Raw genomic sequence first — 23,988 nt, forward strand, 5'->3', positions numbered from 1 at the left:
AATTGGCTACTTTACTAGCCTGTCTGTCGACGAAATTTCAGGTGGCTCCATGGCTACTTTCTGGCTACTTTTGAACTTAAATTTTGAGCATAGTATTCCATCTTTGTTATTATTTGCGCATCAAATACAATGTTTCGAAGTTTTTTTTTCTGTGCGGAAAAAATGCGCGCGGGCGGCCTCCCCTCCCAGCAGGCTACTGTGCATCGAGGCACTACAACGCAAAGCGCGGTGAAGTTGCGTGCATGTTGGCAAACGCGTGGCTAGCGCGCTGCTCACGACGCTCGCTATCTATGCTGATGCTATGCTCAAGGTTGTCATTATGATGCGCAGCTTGTGTACTCGTATGAACTTGACAAAAACAGACATTCGTAACACAATGATTGGGCTGTTCATCTTCGGTCAGAGTTTACTTTCTAAAGCTAGAATGGTATTATGTAAACTCTACTAATGAAATTCGGTCTACGGCGTCAAAGAAAAACTGCTTCAACGTTGAATGTCCCTACTGAGTTGTTGGCTGGAATGTTCTGAAGACGCTCGGCACCTGGCAAGAACTTGAAAAGGTATTCTACATAAACTATATGCAGTTGCACTGAATTTTTTTATTTATTTATTTATTTATTTATTTATTTATTTATTTATTTATTTATTTATTTTCGACTTATCTGTGAATTGAAGACCAAGCAAGATGGAAAAAATCGGGCTCTCATTCCTGTGGTCTTGTTTGTATTCAAAAGGGTAGTATTTATTGTTCAGTAAGGAAATCTCTACTAATAATACAGCTTCTATTCTATTTGGCTACAAAACTGGCGACGAAATTAATTGGAATGGCTACTTTGGCTACTTTTAGTTTGAGTTCTGGCTCCTTTTCAAATCTACCCAACGGCAACCCTGACCTGGATCTTTCTAGAAGCAAAGTGTGACGCATCCGCGAGCGATGCCGCCGCGATTCGAATATACGAGAAAGCTCTCGCCCTTTCTCTAGCCTTAGCTCTACTGCACGCCGAAGAACCCTCCCGACGCTTCTGGAAACCGGGGGAGAAGGGATAAAAGCGTGCAATCGACGACAGTCAGGCAGCGAGTCGGAGAAAGTCAGTGCAGACAGGAGTCGAGAAGTCAGCGAAGGAGTGAGCGAGTCAGTCGGCCCGGTGATGGTGAAGTTACGCTAAGTGTGGCTCCGTTAGCCAAAGAAGACGTGCTTATGATGGTGTGCGGTCAGTCGCTCGTCGATCTGGAAGAATCCGATGACGACACCGTGTGAGTCGTGACAAGACACGACGACGGTTGAATTACGACGATCAACGCTGAAGCTGGCGTGAGTCTTTCCTTGAAGAGAAGCATTCGATTACCGTCCAAGTATTGTGGACTGGATACGCCATTGTTTATTCAGGACTTTAACTGTCGTTGAATAGTTGTAATGCATGCGATTGCATTCGTAGCGTGTGATCTGTTTGTTTAGCTCCCGTTGTGTAAACACCATCTGAATTATATTGTGAAGCTGTAACGGGTACCAGCCGAGTGTGCACGTGTTTGTGTTATTTGTATTGCCTTAACTGAGAATATATTTCGTTTTCGTTTGTGTTATCGACTCTCGGCTCTCACTCGGTCTTGGACCACACCAGCGTTCGCTGGCGCACCAAAGGACCGACTCTAATTGTCCGCGCTTTCGTGGTGCGTTTTCGGAGGGCCGTGACGCCAGCCCTTAGAATCCGCCCGGCGATTGCCAACCCGATTAACGGGACAAGTGACACTTACCGAACACAAGACACTTTGATCGTTTCTATCTATCTATCTATCTATCTATCTATCTATCTATCTATCTATCTATCTATCTATCTATCTATCTATCTATCTATCTATCTATCTATCTATCTATCTATCTATCTATCTATCTATCTATCTATCTATCTATCTATCCAGCCGCCTACGTCTGGGTGCTCTCGTGGTCGCCTCCTTAACTTGGTGTAGACCGAATTGGTATGCGAGGGTAAGAGGGTTTGACGAATATGACTGTCGGAAGCAGCGCTAAAAGACGGGGCGAAGAAAGGACACAAAGCACGGCGCTAACTAAGAACCAATTAAATGTGTTTTATTCTTCCAGTCCGCATGTATATACTCCGCCACAATTCCAAGAAAACAGAAAAGCAAAGAAACAAAGAAAAATATGATTAGCCTGCGCAGAGGCCAAAAATCCTCAATCGGACAGTAATGTTAACTCCTTCGGAAGGAGGGAAATCGAGGGCGCGAGGCTGACACATGCCTCTCCGCCGTTATAGATATGGTACGCTTCAGAAATCACATGCGCCCGTTCATCATAGTACTTTGACAGGAATATCGAATTTTTAAAAGATGGTTGTTCGCATGTTTACGTCCGTAAACAAGCCAGAGATAGTCAAGTGTCGCTTCACTGTAATGAATGTGGTTGATCCCTCCTTCATAGGAATCGGAAGTAACTGAATGTTTACTGTACATTGATATAAGAGAGTTTGCACAAAGTATATGTCTGGCAGCTAATGGCACCGTTTAACGTGTATGAACCCAGTTTGATTATTCGTGGTATATTGCCATCCCGACGACTAACGTCCATGTTAAATGATTAAAGAAACCTTTGTGGTAGCTGTAGTAGTTAACGGTGAAAGCGTAATCAGAGAACGAGGTGTGATAGCCAGAAGAACGTCGCGTATTGGACGCATGCAGAACTTCATCGTCATCCTGCGGCATGTTAAAATTCGATTGAACACCACGGACGGACTAGAGGGAAACGTAAAGCGCGTCGTGCCGCCCCGGTATCCTGGCCGCGATTTTTGTCGGGGCGAGGGCGTGAGTGGGGAACGCGGCGTTGCAGCCAGGTGAGGCAGGCGCGCGTCGCAGAGCTATTTTAGATCCTAGGTATCTCTTGCTCGGGGGTACGTAACGCGGCGTGGTAATTCGCACGCAGCGTAGTTGTCCACACTCACACTACGCATACGCGACTCTCCTCCTTCGCCCTCTCCAACAGCTGCGCGTTACTCTCTCCACTTCTCCACCAGCACCTGCTTGCGCTTCTCCTGCGTTCTAGCTTCTGCTCTCACGGCGCATACGCTACTCTCCTTCTCTAGTGTCCTCTCCTTCAAGTGATAGAGCGCTGCGCGCGTTCAGTCCAGCGCTTGCCTCGGTTGGCTCCTCTTAAATGCGTGCTCGACATGCCGAAATTCTCTCCTGCGCAACGCCGCGATGACGGCAAGCGTATGCGCGTCCCCTCCGCCCCTTCTCTCTCCTCTCCTGCGCTGCCTCTCTCTCGCGCGCCTGTCGACGTTCCCCGCACGCCCTGTGAGAATTAACGGCCAGGCTAGAGGGAAGACACGGCGCGCGTAGTGTTCCTCTTCGTGTTCCACGACGCGAGGTCGGTAGCGTGCCCAGCGAACGCCAACGGAACGCGATCGTGCAAGTGCTCCGGCTTCGCACCACCTCATGGTCCCCTTTAGCAGGAGATGGTGTAATTTTCTTGGTTTGGATTAGTGTGATTCTATGAGCGAGGCCGACGCTTTTACGACGCTTGGGCGAAGGGCGCCACCTCGCGGTGTGTTAAGGCATTGCCAAAATTGAACTTCTATTGAAAATGCGCCGAATGGGCGAACGTGCAACGAGTTGCAGGTGCTAATCGCGGAGGCCACAGTAATGACGAATTACTTTACCTTACCGCTCCTAGAGGGCAACACCACCCCGCCGACCGGAAGAGTGGTAGATATAAAAGACGCGTTTGTAAAGCGCCTAGGGTTTGTGACTGTGGCGCCGTGGATAGCGTGCCGGGCATCTGTTGTCGCGGACCGAGCGGTCTTGGGTTCGATGCCCGTTGACGGAAACTTTTTTTCTTTGCCATCCGATCGTGTAAATTTTTTCGACGTCATTTCCGTGACGGAAATACGTCACTGAAGTCTTGGTGGACCCCGGCATAAAACACTTTCGTGTTTAAAAAAATATTTTCTTGCACCTTCCGAATAAAGCGCCTTTAAATAGTTTTTTACGTGTTTCAAGACACGTAGAAAAACCGGCAAAGAAAAAAATCCATAATTTTGTATCGTTTTCGGCAAACAAACTCGGTAGGGAAAGGGTTAACGTGTTCACCGACAGGGCAGAAACTAGTTCTATGCTATTCGACCTGGCCAATAGGAAGAATCGCCTCCTTCTGCTCTTTGCTGATCGGCATGTCTGCTCCTGCTCTATTCTTCTCTCATGCTGAAGAAAAAGCCACAGAGCTGTGTGTTGATTCGTCAGTGGACGCTTGACTCACCATGCTACAGAGTAAGCTGACTATACAGCCAGAATACGGTCTGTATTCTGCAAAGCGTGCGTGACAAAGGACTATTGCACGGCTACGCTCAACCGTTGGTGTCTGTGCACCACCTTAAACAATAACATTTTTTTACCTTTTCCTGTCGTAAATAGAAGTCGCGCATGTCTTCCTTTGAAATTATTTGCATTTATGTAAGGATTTATCGTGCCTATATTTACGATATTGGACCGCTAAAACATTGTTTTGCCTAAAAAACGCGCTTTTTTAATGCCTAAAAATGCGGCCTCTAGTCCTATCAATGTTCTCAGGAGCGATAGCTCCTTTTCTGGGTACAACCCAGAAAACGACTTTATGCGTGCGTTTTGCCTTGAGGATCAGCCAACGTCAATTTCCTCTTCCTCGCACGTGCGTCGTCATAGCAACGGACACGTGCAGTGTCCGTTTGTTTTCTCCCGCGCACTCTTCTCCGTCGATCGGCGAGAGCCGCGAGTCGGAGGGCGCGCGGGCCTTTACGCCTCAACTCCTGTCACGTGCAAGTCCCGTGTGCCGCTGCCAGCCACGCGGGGCCGCCGACGCGCGTAACAGCGCCGCGGCATGCTTCCCGCGGTAGTTGCTGCTATCACTCGGCAGGCTTGGTTTAACTGCGTTCAACAGCGGCATCTTTTGACATTATCTCTATGTCACCACTTGGTCACGTGGATTTTGTTACGATCCACTGCATGTTAATTAAACGCGGGAGGTGGCATATTCCACTTCGTGGGGCATGTAACACTTCCGCATTAATAAGGAAAAGAAGAAGACGCTCAGGGAGGCCACGAGTTCTTTATTTCTCGTATTGGCGATCAGCCACACGTCCAACACAAGCGCAACTCTCGTGCACTTCGAAGAAAAGAAAAAACCGCTAGCAGCACTGTCACTTGCTCACGACACTTGGAAGTTCGTCCAACGATCGTAAGTCATCCATCCCCCATGTGCACCATCAGGCATGCACGAAAGGCGACCAATGCATATTACAGATATGGCAGACCACAGAAGGAAACCACACGGGAATTGTAGAGCCGGCTAGAATATAATATGGACCACGTGAGCACGCGGCGAAATTGAAGTCTGCGCCATCTAGTGGCGAGCAGTCTGCTGTCGAGAGCCTAGCTGAGGCCGCGCAAACACCAGAACAATGCTCTCGACAGCAACCAGGTGGCCATATCAGCACGCGCTTACGTGGTCCGCAGTATTTTGTAGCCTACTGTATGCGTGACGCAGCTGCCAAGTGCCGCGGACCGATGACAGCGTTCTGTACACCACATACGTGTATCATCGGCTACACTCGGCAGTGCGTAGACAGTCGAATGTGCCCACCCACGACATGTCAAATGATAGTTCAGAAAACAATTTGCGGTTGATATGCTTGTTCCTTTTACAATTCCCACACAGACACCAACACTATACGCTCCCAGTCCATAAAGGGGGTGGGGGGGCTGCAGAACCCCGCGCTTCACATTCGGTACAGCGTGCACAATACAGACGCCGATGGCAGTTAGCGCTACACGGTCAGGGGACACACAGCACAAGGCACTAGACAAACATTGCATGTATGTGCAACGTAGGAAGAAAAACTTAACAGGGGGTTCTAAATAATGCACACGTTCCGAGGAAAAAGTACCCCGCCATGGCGAAGACGACCACCTACTGGCAGTAGCTTTGATTGCACACAAAGGGTAGCACGCGCGGTACACTGCCTGCGTAGGGGGCGCTCCGATCGGAAGCGTACATTGCACGGGTGTCGCCCGACCACACGTCTAACAAGCGAACGCTGGCGTCACAGTTGATGGAGGGCACTCCTCCAATAGGTGCAACCAGCAAAAAAACTGCAAAGCACAACAGAGATTGCCTACAGTTACGCATTCACACTTTTGTCAGTCGTGCTTCTACACTTCAAAATGTCCACTCATTCTCGCTATAGACACAAGGAGCAGGACATGACACTAAAGGATTTACATAGGAAATGTGTCATAGATGTCGTCCTGTGCATCCGTGGCCTGAACATCTACGTTCAGATGAGTAACATGTACAACCAATTGGTGGTTCACACCACACTTAAAATTTGTAGACTGATGGTGTTAGATGGTCTAGTTCATTGCGCCCTAATCGTCAGCACATCGCACGTGTGTTGATAGCACACTGAAGCTCCGAAACGTGTTTTTCACGCTAAAAAATTAAACGATCCTTTTGAATCCAGGCGCCAATTTTGCTTACACTGAATGTACAGAATGCTAACAAGCTGTAGCAACCCAGATGGATATGTACAATAAAGTTTGTAGTTTCACTACCTGCCACTCTAAATGACAAAAAATAGGCTTGAACGCTCTGCAAATAAAAGCAGAGTGCAAAAAGGACAGGACGAGAGAGGCAAGGCGACAGGACGAATACTCTCTTGTCCTGTCTTTTTTTTTTTTGCACCGTGTTTTATTTTAAGACCATGAACCAACTCGCCCAGCAAAGCATTCAACTGCCTGATGCTGTCATACTCATGCGACGACACTGTGATGTATCACTGCGCTCATATGACACACTACTGGTTTGATTCTGTTCTACTGCAAAACATTACAGAGACGAGAATCGTTTTATAAGTGAGCACATCGAAAACTCTCGAGACAAGGAGCCGATCTGCATGTTTCTACTTTCAACGGCGGCAAAACCAAAACAAAAAGTCATACTTGCAATGACAGCAAAACAAATCGTTTTTTTTCCTCGAAAATTCGTATAAAATCCTATAAAAATCTGAAGGCTTAAGCAAAGCGGGTCAGGTTATGAAGAGGTACGCCCTCCGACAAGTATGAATGACAAGGTGCACACTTCAAGTCTTAATGAACTGTTGCAGATTTTCATTAACAGTGTAGGCTGTGATTCCTCTTGTACCATCAACACATGTGCATGAAAAGGTGAAGAGGTAATAGGTGAGGGCAAACAAATTGCACCTTTCTCGGTATGAGTCGCAAATATGTTTGCTTTCTGTATTACGACACCCTGATTTGAAAATTACACTGCAGGACACATACATCCACATTTGTGCAATGTAGCCGTAGAAAGCTCGCACAGCCTAGTAAATGTGCTTAAATCTATGTATGGATGGTTATAGCACGAAACAGAGGCAAGCAAAACGCTTAAAACGTGACTGGTGTGGCAGCAAATACAGGTTATTTGCAACAGATCCTACCGAAATCAAAGCTAGCCATTATTGACCAACACTTAGCTCATATTTTACACAGCCGTTAGGATCACTGTATATCTAGATTGGCAAGAGCAATGAAGATGTCACGCAGATAAATTTAAAAAATGGATTCAGCACCAGGTTTAATAATCCCTAGCAAAAATTCCCAATAAAAAACCAATAGCCTATTGGGTTATTGACACCTATTGGTCTATTGGTTCTATAGGTCTATTGGAACTGTATTTGGCTATTGGTCTATTGGTTCTATATCAGCCTACTGGACCTATATTGGTGTATTGGTTCTCTATTAGCCAATTGGAATTATATTGGCCTATTGGTTCTGTATTTGCCTGCTGGCATTGTATTAGTTTTGTATTTGCCCACTTCTCAGCCCCATTAGAATTAGTCTTGCGCAAGTGTTTTATGGGTGTCTTGTCGTCATGCAGAAGGCCCACACTGTGGCAGCGCCCCTGCAATGATAATCACAGTGGATGAATGAGACATATGTTCAAATATATTCTCATAATCAAAACTACAAGTGCTTCTTCTGGCCCTTGATGATGTTGGCGATCTTGCGGGCCTCATCCGCACTCGAGGAAGTGCCTGAAAGATTCTGTAAATAAACAGAGCCATGAAATCAGAAAACAGTAACACATGTTTAATTAAAGTTTACCTTCAAAGCAATGTATAGAAAGTAGACGGCACAGTGAGAAATTATCTAGACCTTAATTCACTGCACATGTTCACAATGTTGCAGGAGCTGAACTATAGCAAAAAACTGAGTGAAATATTACACACCCAACTGTGGCTTATTGCGTGGAAGAAAACAGTATATCGGCAAAATTTTGCGGCAAAAAAGGAAGGAAAAGAAAGGGGCAAATTTTTTTTAAAAAATTAAGCAGCACCTTATCCCGTTTACACGCTTGCGTCCTGTGTTTTTTGAGCTGTACCCAAGAATGAACTGCAAACTCGTCCTTAAATTACAGCAAACTCAATAATCACTTACTATCTGTGACGTGCTCTTATTCACGATGGTGGTGCGACTATCATACTAGAGCGTGCCACTAAATCTCAACTTAAAGATGGCATGAAATAAATTAAGCTAGGGTAGATTCACGATGAGGCAACGGTAATATGTAAGACAGTAGTAAAGGCAGCCTAGATTCCATATCGTTGCAAGCCGAACACAGCAGTCAGGCTGCAATGAGTTGGATATAACACACGTGCTGCATGTTACGTGCTTATGCAATTAAGCCAACAACATTAATAAACCCACTCCTGCGATAGCCCTAATTGGGCTGCAGTATATAAAAATAAAAAATATGAAATAAAAAATCGCACCAGTGCGGTACATATGCTATGCACATTTTGTATAATGAATTATCATGTGGCCTTCTGTGGTTATTGTAACATTATGTCGAACAAGTATGATAAGCCGATTGGCGCGCACTACAACACACAAACAGCATCGACTAGAGCGTTTTACTATGAGGCGATAAACGCGTTTTCGGCTTAACACGCACGTTGTAAATACTTACAAAGGACTTGCGAGACTCCAACTACACTCACGAGCAGGGCGCCTGTCCTTTACCTCTAATCTATGCTACGTTTTTTTGTGCATACTGACAAACACAAAAACAAACTGCAATAATATATGCGCTCAATCATTCAACTTCTGAGAGCGTGTGGACTTGCAATCGAGGCGTTGCTGGTCTCGCTGTCATCAAATACCGGAGACAAAGGACGAGGGACTTGTTTTCCCGACCTTTCAGCTTCGTCCCAAGTTTGAATACAAAAAAAAGGTGATATCAAATAAATACTAAATAGGAGTAACTACCATGCCCACTCAACTCACCAAACAATCGGAGCACATGGGCCTTGTTGCTCGTCTTGCCATTATTCTTGGTGCCACTTTGTAGAGTCGAAATCGGTCGAAATCGGTCAAAATCCAAGACATTTATGGCTCAGAACGTCTCCATCTGGTGCACGCTGAACACAGTCTTCACGTTATCGTCGCGGAAGCACACTAAAGCAAACATCGTGTAAGCAGGCTTACGTGAAGCATCGAGATCACACAAAGCGCGCGCTATGGCGACAGACACAACGTTTTGGCTTAGCTTGGCCGCAGGCTGGGCTTGTCTTCGTATCGGCCGAGCGCGGATGGCGCGCCAAACGCACGGTCGGTCGCGTTTGCAGATCCACAATTCTTTCTCCTGTATCTTTACAGCACTACTTATATTGCTTAGCATAAATAGTTATAAACTTTACATATTATCCAAAGCTTATCTTAAAGCTTAGCACATGGCTTAGCCTGCTTAACCAAAGGAACGTGTAAAAAAAAATGTTCACACATGCAGCGTCGCCACGCCGCGCACTGCCGCGCACCGTCTCACTTTTTTTTTTTTTGTTCGTCACCTGGCTGGTTCTATGCCGGTTGTGATCTCATGGCGGTTTCTTTATTATTATTCTGTGGTGTCTGTGTTGTCGATTCCTTCGCAAGTTCTTCTTTAGCGTGTTTTACTATAGTGCCCGTTTACCGCACGGCATGTACGGAGACACCGTACCGCCGTGGTCGACACGCAGCCTTTTTATATAACTCTTTTAGTCGCGTGAGTTGCTAACTGCACACGGTGTCTCACGGTGTACGATTAAGCTCAATCGGGATCAGACTTATCAAAAGTGAATTGATCCCGTCTGCAGCTTGCGTATATAGCCAATCATGATCAAGAAATTTGATCGGGATCGGGTCCGACGCGCTCAATCAGTCATAAGATGTTATAAACAGCTACCAATAGGCGGTAGCTGTTTGAACAATAAAACTCCTGTTGGCCTTATACATCTTCTGTTAGTACATTAAGAAACCAATAGGAGTACTTATTTGACCAATACAACTCCTATTGGCCCAATAAGTCACCGATAGGCAGCACCGATTTGACCAATACAACTCCTATTGGTCCAATAAGACACCAAAAGGCAGCCCCTATTTGACCAATACAACTTCTATTGGTCTAATAAGACACCAATAGGTGGTGGCTGTTGGTGTCTATTGGTACCCATAGAAGTCTTATACAACCAATACAGCTCCAATAGATGTCCTATAGAACCAATAGTGATTTCCTATTGGACCAATAGGAAATCCTATTGGCATTTTTGCTAGGGATACTTTTGTCGCTTTGCACCTTTTTCTCATATCGTCAGGCAAAGTATGCGGCTGAAGCTTTTTGGTGCTGGTTCATTGTTTCACAGGACTATGGCAGCTGGTAAGCTCAATTTTGACATTTTAACACACGAAACCCCAAAAAATTTGATGTTTCGCTATACCAGCAAACCGCTGAAGCTAACCTCGTTGTCGTGGCTGGTCCACTCATCCCGAAGTGGTTCCTCATTTTTACAGCTTAGCGGCGGGCTGGCACCCAAAATCGGATAAAAACTGGCCATGGCAGACTTCGTGGGCCGAGAACATTCACAACGTGCACGCGTGCAATGAACGCGACGACAACGCGCACGTCCTTTCATTCCCAAAAACAACAACAACAAAGACGAGAACAAAAGGAAAAAACCGCACCGCTCCCGCGGTGGGTGCAGGGTGTAACAATATATAGGAAGACAGAGTTGCAGCTAGGTCTAGGATGCTCCTAAACTTGCTCGACTAGTTTCTTTTTTTTTTCTTCAATAAATACCGCTCAGGGATAGATCTCTACGTGCATAGCACAACGGAGGCCTGCTGTCTTGATGAGGCCGATGCCATCAAAGAAAACAAGTGCGATACATGTTATAGACAAAAAAAAAGTTTGTTTGGTGAAGAGGAGGAAGAACCATTTGTACATTGTCGGGGGAAGCGTGACACTTCAACGCTATCCCCCATCAGGTAAGCCAAGAGCCACTGCGGCTATGGCAAGATGTCTTTGGAGCAGCGGTAAAAGAGTCCTTAGTGCGCGGTGGTCGCACTGAAAAATAAAACCACTCGTTCACCTGACGAGGCACAGTTTGCCAAACAGGAGAATAGGCTCAAGCAAAAAAAAAGGGAGTGGGATGTGGGAGACAAGCCACACATTCATATTGACATCTATAAAAAGTCTGTCTCGACTTATGGTGTCCCACGTGCAATACACGCCCGTCATTCGCAAAACACTGCCCCTCCTGTACCACTATCATGGACACTGGAAGGGTAGGCGCAAGCAAGAATGATAGGCATATGGATTGCCAAGGTCAGGAAGAAAGGTGATGCATGCCTTGAAAGACTTCAGCAGAGAATAGACAGCTGGCCTGGACCCAGAGATAACAGGCACCCTCAGCACTGGGACTGTCACTAGTGCGAACTTGTTTTGCGGTACGCTATACCTGATAACTTACTCCACATTCGTTGCTTGACGACCCCACTGGTATGAGTGGCTCAGATGGTCATCGAAGATTTGATGCTAAAGAAAATGAAGCACAGAAAAAGAAGCTCATGCCACCTCCTCTGTGTCAGCGTGAAACCTTTTACAAGCACAGCTCGGACGAAGCAAGGCATTTGGGAAAAGGCCATGTCATGAAAAGACACACCGTGTGTTATACTGCAGCCTAGCCCACCAGTGTTGAAGCAGTATCCTTATGATGGACATGGATATCGGCATCAAAAAATATCTGCTTTCAGTGTGCTACTTTTGTGCATTTAGTGGCAACTGTCGCGGCATCTTTCTTACACATACTTGCAGGGTCATGAGCTACTATCAGTTTTTCTGGGCGATCATCTTATCGAAGCAATCAAGGATACAACGCACTATCGAGAAGAAGCACTTATCCCACGTAAAAGTTGTTCTAATATTGCTAGGCTCAGTCCCATGTATTCAAGTATGAGGTTTGCAAGCCTAACGCCATGTGATATACATGACAAGAACGATCTTTGGTGCACAGGGTGCTCTCCTCAAGTCGGGTCACATTACATTATCCTTCAAGCTGGGAGCATCAGTTTGAAATACTCTGGTGCGCTTCAGGCGGGTAAGGTTTCCACAAGCCAGCAATTCTCAATAAGCCACAGCAGAAATATATGTGGTAAAGACATCAGGGAAGCATACATTCCAAGTTATGCCGCTGCCATAGCAAGGCATGAAGTATGAGGCGAAGGAACTGTCCCTCGGCATCTTATGGCATGGCCAGATAAATATCATTAAGCACTCTGGGCAAATAGGGCTGCCGTGACCGAACAACGTCCGAGTGGCTGAACAGACAAATGTCCCGTTGCAGTAGTTGCCACGAGACCTCGCAGCAAGCACACTATCACTGTGTTTTGACTATCGCCTCGTACCACGAGGCGGTTTACCTTTGTTACAATGCAATGATGCACATGGCCGATGAGTCACACAGCGCCAATCAGTCACTTTCTTTTGCACATATAAGCTGCAAAGTTTATGCCCCAGCAAGCTACAAATATGCACTTGACTCAAAGCTGTACGAGAACGTGCCGCTGAGCTCGATGAGGATACGCGGATGCACAAAGGCTGATTTCCTGGTCACCTGAAGCCATCCACTCTACTTTTCATTTTCTGTGGCCACAGTCCAGCGAGCTCCCATTTTTTCTTCCACGGGTACCGCTGATCAAACGAGAGCCGCGAGTCCCGTCAGTGCCCAGGCCAATGCGGCGGCGGCAGCCGCCAGCAGCAGTCCGGTTGCGTCACCAACGAGGGCCCGAGCCGGCAGTGCCGCAGCCATGGTTAGGCTTAGCGGCCGCGCTGCGGGCCGCCGTCACGAGACCGGGATGAGGCTGGCCGAGCGGCGCGAGTACGGCGTCTGGCGCCGGGCGGCGGCTTCTCGCAGGGAGGACACGGACAAGGCGGCCACCGAGCTGCCTCCTTCGCCGAGCACGGCCTCCAGACTGCCGCAGCTGTAGCGGTTGCGCGGTCGTGACAGCGCCGCCGCGTGCGACGACGAGGAGCAGAGAGGAAACTCGTCGAGGCTCGAGGCCCTGCGCAGCCAGCCACCCAGCATGACGGGGCAAGATTGGGCACGCGGCAGTGCGCGAGACGAAGAGAAGCCGGAGACGCCGCAGTCGCTGCCGTAGATGCCGGCGTCTGCCGCCAGGGACGAGGAGGAAGAGGAAGTGGACGAGGATGTGGAAGAAGAGGAGGAACATGATGGCGCCCGTAACGGAGCGCCCCAGAAGGAACCGGATGATGCGCTGGTGACGCCAGAGTCGTGGGATCCTTCCAGCTCGACTGACCGGCCCCACAGGTTCTCTGAAGAATGAAAGCAGAAGTGTTAGATAATAACAGACAGCGATGCTTATGTTCGCTAGAATAATTCGCAATACACCAGCAGGTGCGCAGTAGCGCTGGTGAACACATGCAAAATCCATGCCACTCAAGTCTGTGCATCTTAACGAGACTTAGCAACATCAACAGTGTCCAAGATGAGCGGAGCTTTCGAAAATTTTAGATTAACAAATTTTGTATTTTCAATCATCGATATATTCATATTCAGCTCTTTATTTCATACAAAAAAAATCTCTTGGATACAAGGGCAAAAGATAGATGTGCTCTGCATGACGGGATCCTAGCATCCGAATGCACACTCGGAGCATAGACGACAGAAATAACATTATTCATTGTTAATACATACAAACGAGTTTCATACAAGTTGAACAAAATGCATAGCTTTACAATAATAAATAAAAGTAATGAAACAAAAAATAACGAAACCTAAGGAACCTATCAATACTGCATACACAGATTTTTAATCTTGAAGACAGGAGAGGAGGTAATTTCTGGCACTTTTTTTAAAGAGTACAAACACAGCAATTTCTGTATAATTTCTAGGGCCTGTGTATGTCTGTTGAGAAGATGTGGAATTAGGTATGTTAGCATTTGGGTTCCATAGGTGGTTTACACAAGTGGAATTCTCTAATGGTCGCGCCTTAATTTTTAAGGCACATTGCTACTGGATTGCAGTTCAATATATTTAGAAGGATTGAGCTTGATTTCCATATAAAGATGGGAGAGCAAATTCAACTCTTTCACTTTTAGAACAGAGTTTTCTAGAAAGTACAAGCCTGTGTTGTCATTGTATGAAAGGTTTTCGACATATATCGCCTTTTTCTGCAATGTTATCAACCTCACAAGATTAGTTTTAGTTGTCGACCCCCATTCAAAATACAGTATTGAAGATGTGAATAAATTAGGGTGTAATATAACTGCCATTTAAACGTTTGGGAACAAGGTTTCCAAGTCTGTGGAATACACCGAGACCTTGATATGTTGGCATGAATTTTATTAATATGCAGGGGCCAATCCAAGTATTATCCTTCAAGAAAGACATCTAAAGATGTGTAGAAAGAGAAACGTTCAATTACATTGTTTTCAAATGTAAGCTGAAGTTCAGATTTATCAGGTTTGTTGTGTGCCTTCACTACAATAATCTGTTTTACTAACATTCAATTACAGTACCTGTCTAGCTACCTACACTCATGCATACTAACCACAGTAAGACAATTTGACAATTTTCAAGTCGCATCAACATACTGAAAAGGAAATTGACAACCACCTGATTGGAGCACGAAGCTACAAGGCCACAATTTCCCTTTCTTAACCATTCTGCCACCTTGCGGTATTCCACAGAACTGATTCGCAATAACACTGAAATACTCACTGCTTCCTACAGCAATATCTTATTCGAACAGCTCACCTAACAGTGTTTGTTGTAGTCAAACCCGCATATATCGAACTCGCAATGAAATAGGAATTAGTTGAATATGGTGTAGAAATCGATACAAAGTTCTCAAAAAGTTTACGGTATATTCTGTGCAAATTTTAGTGCACAAGTTGTCTTCACGGCAATGCTTGACAATAATGCAAAGAAGGTGGCTTCATGGCAAACGCGAGCATTTTTTTCACCCTTGCAATGGCTGTTTGAGCCTGGAGTATGTTTACACTTCTAAAAAGTCTATCTTGAGATTCCCTTCGAGCTCACTATATTCTGGCTCCACTGTACGAGCAAAATGCTCCGTTATTTCGAATATATTTGCAATCTCACTGCTCGCAAGGTCTGAAATCCACTGACCTGCAGGGCAGCAGCTATCTGCAGGTGGAGAAGAGGCAAAGTCCTGCAGTAAGTGGCTCTCGGAGGGACTCAGGGGACTCATTGGGAGATGAGGAGGAGGGGGCGCTAGGGGACACACAGCCCCAGTCTCCACACCGGCTGCTGCCTCCAGCTCAGCCATGTCTTCCAAGGTGAGAGACCTACGCCAGTGTTGTGAGAAATCGAACGGCACACTCAAACTCAGCAAATGAGGCAATCGACAATTAGGATTAATAGTACAAAGACGAACAGGCACTAAATAGCTTTTATTTGCAGTAGAATGCAGTAGATATTCTTGACAGACAAGGAGTTTGCTTAGCTGCTTGGCTCATGCAATATCAAGTGAATTTTGTCTTAAGAATGCGCATGTCTTGTTAAATTGTTTGCTTTACTGTCTTACTTATACGCATGTCTGCTATGCCCTGCATTGTTTTTCAGTTTTTTTTTTCGAAATAAAGCTTTCAGTTGCGACACATCACTCATCCTGTGCACTCTGTGTTGCTTTTGTCTTTGTCTTTAGCGCTGCATCAATCATGCAAGCTTTTATTTGACAGCTACAGTCAAACACAGACACAAGAAATGTAGATATAACGAATTTTTGGCTATTACAAAGTACATGAATAGTCTTGCCATTCATATATTTATAAAGAACTTTCGGATATAAAAAATGATTGAGTGCAGATTGGTCTTTCCTTGTGCCTCTCCTTTTGCACTGTCCTGTTTCCCAATTTCTGCTATTAGTAATCGGCCGTTAGAATAAAAGGACTGGCTCTCAAGATAATCTACACCACATCATTGCCAATGAAATGAACAACGACAACTTTGGATATCTATTATGCCCACTCTCAAGCTTGTGAATCCCACATGTGTGAAGAAAAATTGCAGCTCTACTTCAGCAGTTTCCTACCATAGAGTGCCGCACCTGTAAGCACTGTCGTGGCTCCGAGTGTCCCTGCGAGGCTCGTAGTCACCCGCCTTGTGTCGCCTACGCAGGATGACCTCTTCCTCGTCTGCCGGTACCGTCTGATGGTGATCTGGATATCGGCAGTCCGTGGCCGACAATGATGATGCGGGTGCAACATCCTCCTCTGGGTGCGGTCCGAGCAGCGGCCAGTTCTGAATGTTGCAGCTCCGACTGCGCTGCACATCTCGTCGGTTGCCGGCGGTGCTCGAGCCCCGCAAGTCGAGGCTCAGCCGGCACAGCGACCACCTGCAAACAGAGTCAGCATCACGAATGAAACCATGTAAATCGTCAGGGCCACTCAAAAGAAGATCACCTAAAGAAGCTGTGCAGGCGGTACTCCTAGGCTATTGTCCCCAGATGAACGCAGGCATTGACAATCACTGCCATAAGCGATTAGGCAAACAATCAGGACAAATGCTTTTCATCAAACATATACAAAGGGTGAACTAGGGAGCTTTCAGTCTGCATGTCACAATCAACACTTGGACTTTCGCCAAACAGCCGAAACACTGGTTCTGACTGAACTGTTCTCTTCAAGGCCCTCTTTCAGTCAACTCATGCCACTCTGTTGCCCTTATTCTTTTGCAAAGTGCCACCAGTGTAATCTTTCCATAAAAGTGAAGATAATCTCAATGTTCATAGCTATAAGCACCATTTTACTTACACCAACATTGCGTATCATACTGCAGGTGCCCCGATAACTTGCACTATCGATTCCTACAGCAAGTGAATATAGAAAAAAATATGCATATGTACACCCTCGAAAATGACCACACTAAAGAAGACAGATGCGAGAAAGGAGAATGTGCAGTCATAGATATATATGAAAGTATGGAAAACAAACCATTCAGTTGTCCTGAAGAAAAAAGCCTTCGGTATTAGTTTCGTTACCTTTGTATCAAGAGAGCTCTCATAATTGACCTCTGTTATGACCTTAACGTTTGAATAATGAAGAAAGCCTCTACACATTTGCGACACATGCACGGGTGCTTTAACAGAAGACCATGAGAGTAGAATATTAGGAACAGGCAAATGGTAAATTTGAGGTTCAAAGCAAATTCGAAGTGAGTAGTGATTAAAAGAGTTTGAATAAATATCACGTATTATAAGGAAAAATTACCATTTTTTGTCCTCACCAAAAAACTTTGCTCAATATTTTTAAGAATTAAAACTAAGCTGGGGCAAATGTCACTTTTTTCGTTCCAAACAAAGTGGAAAGTACTTCGAATAGTAGCAAGATTTGAATAGTAGTAGAGTGCTCTTTACAAGCGGTACAATGCGTGAAGTTTGATAATCACTCTACTTAGCACAAATAAGCATGTGTAACTCGCTTTTAAAGCTTCTTTTTAATTTATCCAGGTGCAGGTAAAATGCCATTTAACCTTGCAAGTGTGGCTTTGCGGCAGTGCAGATTTCCTTTGTAAAGGTGAATTCACGGCAGAGCAGCCCCGCACGGCAGTGAAACCACCGTTTCAGTGGGGCTACATGAGGTAAAGTATAAGTCTCGTCGTTCGTTTCGAATACTTCGAAATATCTAAAATCTTAAATTTGTTTCAAAGCGAATTCGAACACTGCAATATTCGATCGAATATCCTTAATAATAAATGCTGGGGTTTTACGTCCCAAAGCAGAGATATGATTATGAGGGACGCCGTAGTGGAGTGCCCGGAAATTTCGACCACCTGGGTTTCTTTACCGTGCACCTAAACCTAATCATAGGGACATCTAGCATTTTGCCTCCATCGAAATGCGGCCGCGATCTTTATATCAGCAGTAGAGCACCATAACCACAGAGAAACGTGACGGGTGCTTAGGGAATATGAAAGAGCATGTAACAGTAACTGACCGTGGGTCTGCAGCGGGTCGCACGAGAGGAGGTGGTCGCTCCCCCTCGCGAGGCTGCTGCTGGGGTTCCTCACAGCGCCCAGTGGGCCTCTCCTCCGGCAGTGGAGCGCTAGCGGCACCCCCTGTCCGGTGAACAGCTTCACCACGTAGCTCGCGTTCGTATTCCAACAGCTGGCCGAGGAAGTTGAAGTTTGGTGATATGCTGGGACGCTTGCTCTTGACGTACCTGCAGAGACAGTGTTTTTGATCTTTGGCACTCTATTCCTGAAGAGGATGTACAAATTAAAGAGACACAAAAGTGAAATAATGAATTAGTTTAGACTGATAAAGTATACTCTGAGAACTGTTGTCGCTAATTTTACTCTCATTGGCTGGTGAAATTAACGACAGCATCATAGGCTGGTGTCGTTAATTTAACCATCGTGGCTAACCAAAGTTCGCAATTATTTCGCTGTAACCGATAATTCGCTATATCAGTCTTCGTTATCACGAGGTTCGACTCTACCTAAAATTTAGAGTGGCTACAAAAAGTGACGTTGCGTGGAATACACATAGATACTCACTGATTGAAGCTTCATTATAAAGTCTATTCATAGATGCAATATGCGGGGGGGAAAAATGTCAGGAAGCAGATGTGTGGACTTTTGCGGTGCTACGTATGTAAGTTTTCTTTTTGACAGCCATGCACAAAACTTTCACATGACTGGGCATTCTACAGGAACACGAGAATCGAATCAGAGAATTGTATTTCCATTTTGAAGTACTTTTGAAAGCAATCCAAGTTTTATTGATGCGGGAAAGTTTTTGTGAAGTTAAATTTATTTCCTGACTTATTATTGTACCTGGGCGCTATAAGTAGGATTCCTATATTCATTTTCAGAGTTTGCAAGTATATAAACAAGGAGTCTACAAAGACAAAAGACTCCATCCCCTGCAATCCCATGATCTTGCTATGAATATATAACTTTAAAGTGATCGTCCTTTTTAATGGAGCTTAACTGACATATTCTTGTACACATAGGGCGACATTCACCAAGCTAATACCTACACACACTTTTGTTAACACGTGCTGAAGAAGGTGCAGGACGTGGCATATCAGTCTCGTGCATCGTTACAAAGTAAAGAACGCTGGACTGAGCTGCGATACCACAACCAAATGATGCCTGCGCATGCTGCTCACCGGTAGGCATCGTCTGATGAGAGGCCCAGGTGTCGCATGACGTATGCGATGGCCACAGTGGGAGACCGGGACACCCCGGCCAGACAATGCACCAGCACGCATCCACTTGATTCCCGTACTTTGTCTGCAATACGACAGTCGAAGAAAACCCTTTCAGGTACCACATACAGAAGCACCCATTCGTAACAACGTTCAAGGGCCTTGAAAATTGCATTGTTATAACCCATAACTGTTACAACCCGGTCGCACAGAAGACGAAAGAGGGTAAGGCTGGCAGAGCTGCCGTCACCATGATGACAATGCAGCCGGAGCCTCTCCCCTCATCCTCTTCTGACTGCGAAACGTGTTTGCTTGTTGAACTGGAGAAGTGAATCTCGCTTAAGTTATGCGTAACAAGTGAAGCACAACTTTACTACATTTCATTGGTTGCAGAGGCTAACCCGCGCGCTCCTATCGCTTTCAGCAAGCGGCGACGGTGTTTTCAAAAGCTGGAATCTACAACTCACGCCATTGCGCCCGTCCGTGCATATCGTGAACAGGGGCTTGCCGCGAGCAGCGCCGACGAGCTCCTATTTCCCAGGGCGCACTCATCCGCTCTTGGGAGAGCCATGAGTGCGTTCATCGTGTTCTTCCACGTCCAGCGCGCTCTTCGAGCACCTCTGACAGCGCAGAACACCCACAACGAGGTTCGTCAGTCGTCACCTTGCGAGTTCGACGGACCTTGATTTTTACAGTGCCGGGGCTACGTGCTCCGGCGAGCGCTTCGCGTGCTCGCGTGGCGTGTGATGTGTCTTCCTGGCCAGTTTGTGGCGCTCCTTCGTGCGGCGTTCCTGCATCTCTCCCGGCCTCCTTGGCGGCCTTTCCTGTGTGCTGCGCGCTTCGCGCGGTGACGCGCGACCGACAAGAACCTCACGCCTAAATCTTTTATCTTTTCTCTATTTTTTATTCCCTATTCCCATCCCTTGTTGAGGTGGCATCGTCAGGATAGACAGTCACGGGCCGGCACTTTTCTCTTCATTCCTTCTTACATAACCACTTAGAGAGAGTTCACTGCAGATTTCCTGCAAGATAGTGCGCACCCGCGTTATCTGCCCTCCTACAGCGGGCTCGCCGGCAGTTCCTGCGTTCGGTAAGCCGAGATGCAAGAAAAATCATGCGATGAGGAGATAAGGTAGATTTGATGAGATTGAAGTATGCGAGCGTACGGGTGTACGCAGTGGTGGGGGGGAGAGGAGGAAGTAGGGAGGTGAGGGCGCCGTGGCGCAATGGGGGAGGCCTCAGGTGCGGCAGGCGCTAGGTTTAAATCTCAGTGCCGCTGGGCGCCCACTAGTTTTCTTATCGCGATAGCAATTATAGGGACACTCCAGGCGCATTTTTGCAATCGGTGTCACCGTGGGGTTCCGTATAAAGTGCAAATTGCAACAAGACTGCCTCGCGCGTGGTATATTCTATGTGCGAATGAAAGCGTGCAAGGCCAGCGACGATCGCGGCTGAAGCGGAGAGGAAACGCGCCGGGCGTCGGCGAGTGGAGGGGGGCAGCGTGCCTCCGGCAGGAACTGCGTACTCTGACCAGTCGGGCGCGGTTGCTCGCGTACTATCTTGACAGGGATCAGGAGATTGCTGACACTTTCTATAAGCGATATACTGTACGGAGGTTGCTTCGATCGCTGCAAAGGCCGCGTTTCCTATCTCCCACTACCCCCCCCCCCTCCCACACAACTCATCCACGAAGCTCCCTCATCCACGAACAAATTACAGAAAATATTCCTTCCGAGCTCTTCTCAGTGTTGGTTCACACAATCACTGAAGCTGTAACTTCTAGTACGATGAAGCTCCATTTGAAATTTCCAAAAGCGACGTTCCACAGGCAGATGCAATGTAAACTGTAATGCAAAGACGACTCTTCCCGTATCAGATCACGTATTTTAGGTCATGTTGAGGTGACTCAACTTTATAGTGTTCTTCGGCATATCTTTATATCCCCAGTATAACTTATCCTCATGTGAATCTGCTGTAGCCATCGTCCTTACCGGGTTTTTTTTTCTTTTTTTCACGCTTTGTGTGAAAGGACTGAACTGTTCCAACTGAGTGTAAACCCCTCCACCTGGTAATGCCTTTGCCGCTGTGGGTACCAATAATAATAATAATAATAATAATAATAATAATAATAATAATAATAATAATAATAATAATAATAATAATAATAATAATAATAATAATAATAATAATAACAAAGGGCATCAGAGACTTTTTGATCAGCGATACTTGAAATACAACCTTAGCTAATATTAACAGCCCGCATTCATCAACGAGCGCCCTATTTTCTTTTTTTTTTTTGCGGTTATATATTCACTCCTGCGCACTCACCCAGAAAGCGGCAGGCCCGAGCGAAGTGTGGCCGCAGCTTGTCCGCGTGGCTGTCGTTGACGGGAATGCGCAAAAAGTGCGCATCAGGGATGAAGTCCGGCTTGGGACACGACGTGCTGACGTTGAGTTCGTAGCAGATGTTGTGCGACGCCAGCAGGTCGGGGTCCTGCGCATCCCGCTGAGAGCCCAGAAACAGGAAGGGCAGGATTCTCGTCGGCCCCGCAGCACTTAGGCACGGCTGCGACAGCGACGTCAGAGGACCCCGCGAGCCGCCTTCCTCGCAGAGTGTCCTGTGACGGCTCGAGAACTCCAGCAGTCCACCTGCGTCACGTGAGCACCGTGCTTAAAACTCCGTAAGGGACATTAAACAAATGTTATATATTAAGAAATAAAGGAGTCACTTGACTTTTTTGTGAGTTATGACTTGCCACGTATATGGTTTTGGTGAGGACCATATATCCCTTCCTTAAGACGCACACGAACTCTCTTTGGAGATTATTAAACTTCTTTCAGAGAGCCGAGGGACGCAACTATCCAATAGTCTTCAGGTGTCTCTTTAAAGGGCCCCTAAGCCACCTCCAATAACTTCTTTTAACATTTCAAGTAAACGCGCGCATAGATTTCGGAATGTCGCCACGATAAAAAAATGCCAAACGCGGCAGCGCTATAAGCCGCGGGCGCCCCACGAATTGCAAGAAACAATCCATTCTCCTCTCCGGGCCTTTCGGCAACCCTCAGCGTTCGCTGTGACGTCAACATTGGCGTCTGCTCATGTCATCATTAGAAAGGACCTGTTGTTTTCTCGCAAATACACGCGCTCGCCGCTCTTCCTCCTCGCATGGCAAGAAGGAGCACTCGGCCAGGAGCAGAGACGGGCCGACGAACGGAGCACAGCGAAGGAAAGAGTGAAACGGGTGAGGGCCTCTTTTGGATCGTCAAGCCTGTAACTCCGCTATTACGGCACTGTTTCGAAAAATTTTCACGGCTACATGCTCGTTGTAGACTCGCCGTGCACAACTGCAACACCAAAACTAAATTTCGACCTCTGGGTGGTTTAGGGGCCCTTTAAAGAGAGTTAAAAATCAGAAAGTCATTGGACTGCTTTTTTTCTCAGTAGCTAAATTTGTGAACGCGCCAAAACAAAAATATGACAAGGGCAAGGTGCTTTGGGGGACTCCAGATCAAAGAACGAAGTTCTTTAACGCGCACCTAAATATAAATTAAGTACACGGCCATCTTTGCATTTCGACCTTATGTAAATGTGGCCGCCGTGGCCAGAAACAGCCCTCGGGTGCAGCAGCGCGAAAAGTTAACCAATGAGCTACCACGTCCGGCAGCTCCGAAATTCCAACACTGGTAACCACACTGTAGCTGGAAGGTTTATAAAGTCGCCACTTCGGTGGCCGCGCGCAGCAATGTTAGGGACTCGGATCCGAGTCACAGATATGCTCACCAGCAAGTAGAGCCACACGTCCTGGGAAAGCCCTGGCCAGTTTTGCCAGGAGCACGGCGATGAAGGAGTCATCGCCGCTGGGAACGGACCACGACCCTTGGTCGTACACCACAACTTGCTCGATCCGCTGCTGGCGACCGTCCGAAGGCAGCAGCTCACACACGCTCACCTGCGCGATTACAACAAAAATCATATAGCTCAAAACGAATTACTTATAACAGGCACAACAGGGAGCAAGGAAGGCCCGCGCAAGACGGCGGTCGAGTTGGTGTCCAACATTGCTGTTGAAGAGAGCAAAACGTGTCTGCAGCATTGTCTTGTTTCACCGCGATTATAAATACCTACCATATTTCCTTGAATTTATGCAGCTACATTTTTCTAGAGGAATGCTGAGATGCGTCAACATGATTAACATTTCTAGAATACTTAACGCATTCCAGTATCAGTCTTTTCCAGTATCGCACTTTCCAGTATCCGCCTGCCCAGATCTAAGCGTTTTCCTTTGCTCCATGGTTCAGTTTTCCACAGTCGTAAAATAAGTAAAATAAGGATATCAGAGAAACAATAAAGCAAACGACTAAAGTTTAGAACGTGAAACTGTTTTTGAGAATTCTTTCGCCGTTGATTACGCGATCATAGGTTCGTCACA

At 46.4% G+C, this 23,988-nt stretch overlaps 1 protein-coding gene across 1 annotated transcript; it reads right to left on the minus strand.

The window, feature by feature from the left end:
* Positions 1–5,072: 5,072 nt before the first annotated feature.
* Positions 5,073–23,538, minus strand: LOC119402264 (dual specificity protein phosphatase 8). Its single transcript, XM_049418560.1, has 8 exons — positions 23,340–23,538; positions 21,887–22,207; positions 19,520–19,643; positions 18,341–18,565; positions 16,438–16,740; positions 15,513–15,691; positions 10,642–13,693; positions 5,073–7,631 (listed from the first exon to the last, which is right to left on the minus strand). The coding sequence occupies exons 1-7, from the start codon at positions 23,530–23,532 to the stop codon at positions 13,203–13,205; spliced, it is 1,836 nt and encodes a 611-aa protein (XP_049274517.1). The 5' UTR covers positions 23,533–23,538; the 3' UTR covers positions 5,073–7,631; positions 10,642–13,202.
* Between the last annotated feature and the right edge of the window lie 450 nt (positions 23,539–23,988).

This window comes from Rhipicephalus sanguineus, chromosome 8, assembly GCF_013339695.2.
Source record: "Rhipicephalus sanguineus isolate Rsan-2018 chromosome 8, BIME_Rsan_1.4, whole genome shotgun sequence".
In the NCBI taxonomy this organism is placed as follows: domain Eukaryota; kingdom Metazoa; phylum Arthropoda; class Arachnida; order Ixodida; family Ixodidae; genus Rhipicephalus; species Rhipicephalus sanguineus.

Excerpts from the sequence above, each read along its gene's own strand:
- LOC119402264 (XM_049418560.1), bottom strand. The coding sequence starts at position 23,532 with ATGATTTTTGTTGTAATCGCGCAGGTGAGCGTGTGTGAGCTGCTGCCT. Across the intron at positions 19,644-21,886 it reads TCGGGCCTGCCGCTTTCTGG|ACAAAGTACGGGAATCAAGT; the intron begins GTGAGTGCGCAG and ends GTCGTATTGCAG. Across the intron at positions 16,741-18,340 it reads CGACCCGCTGCAGACCCACG|GTGGTCGCTGTGCCGGCTGA; the intron begins GTCAGTTACTGT and ends CTCTGTTTGCAG.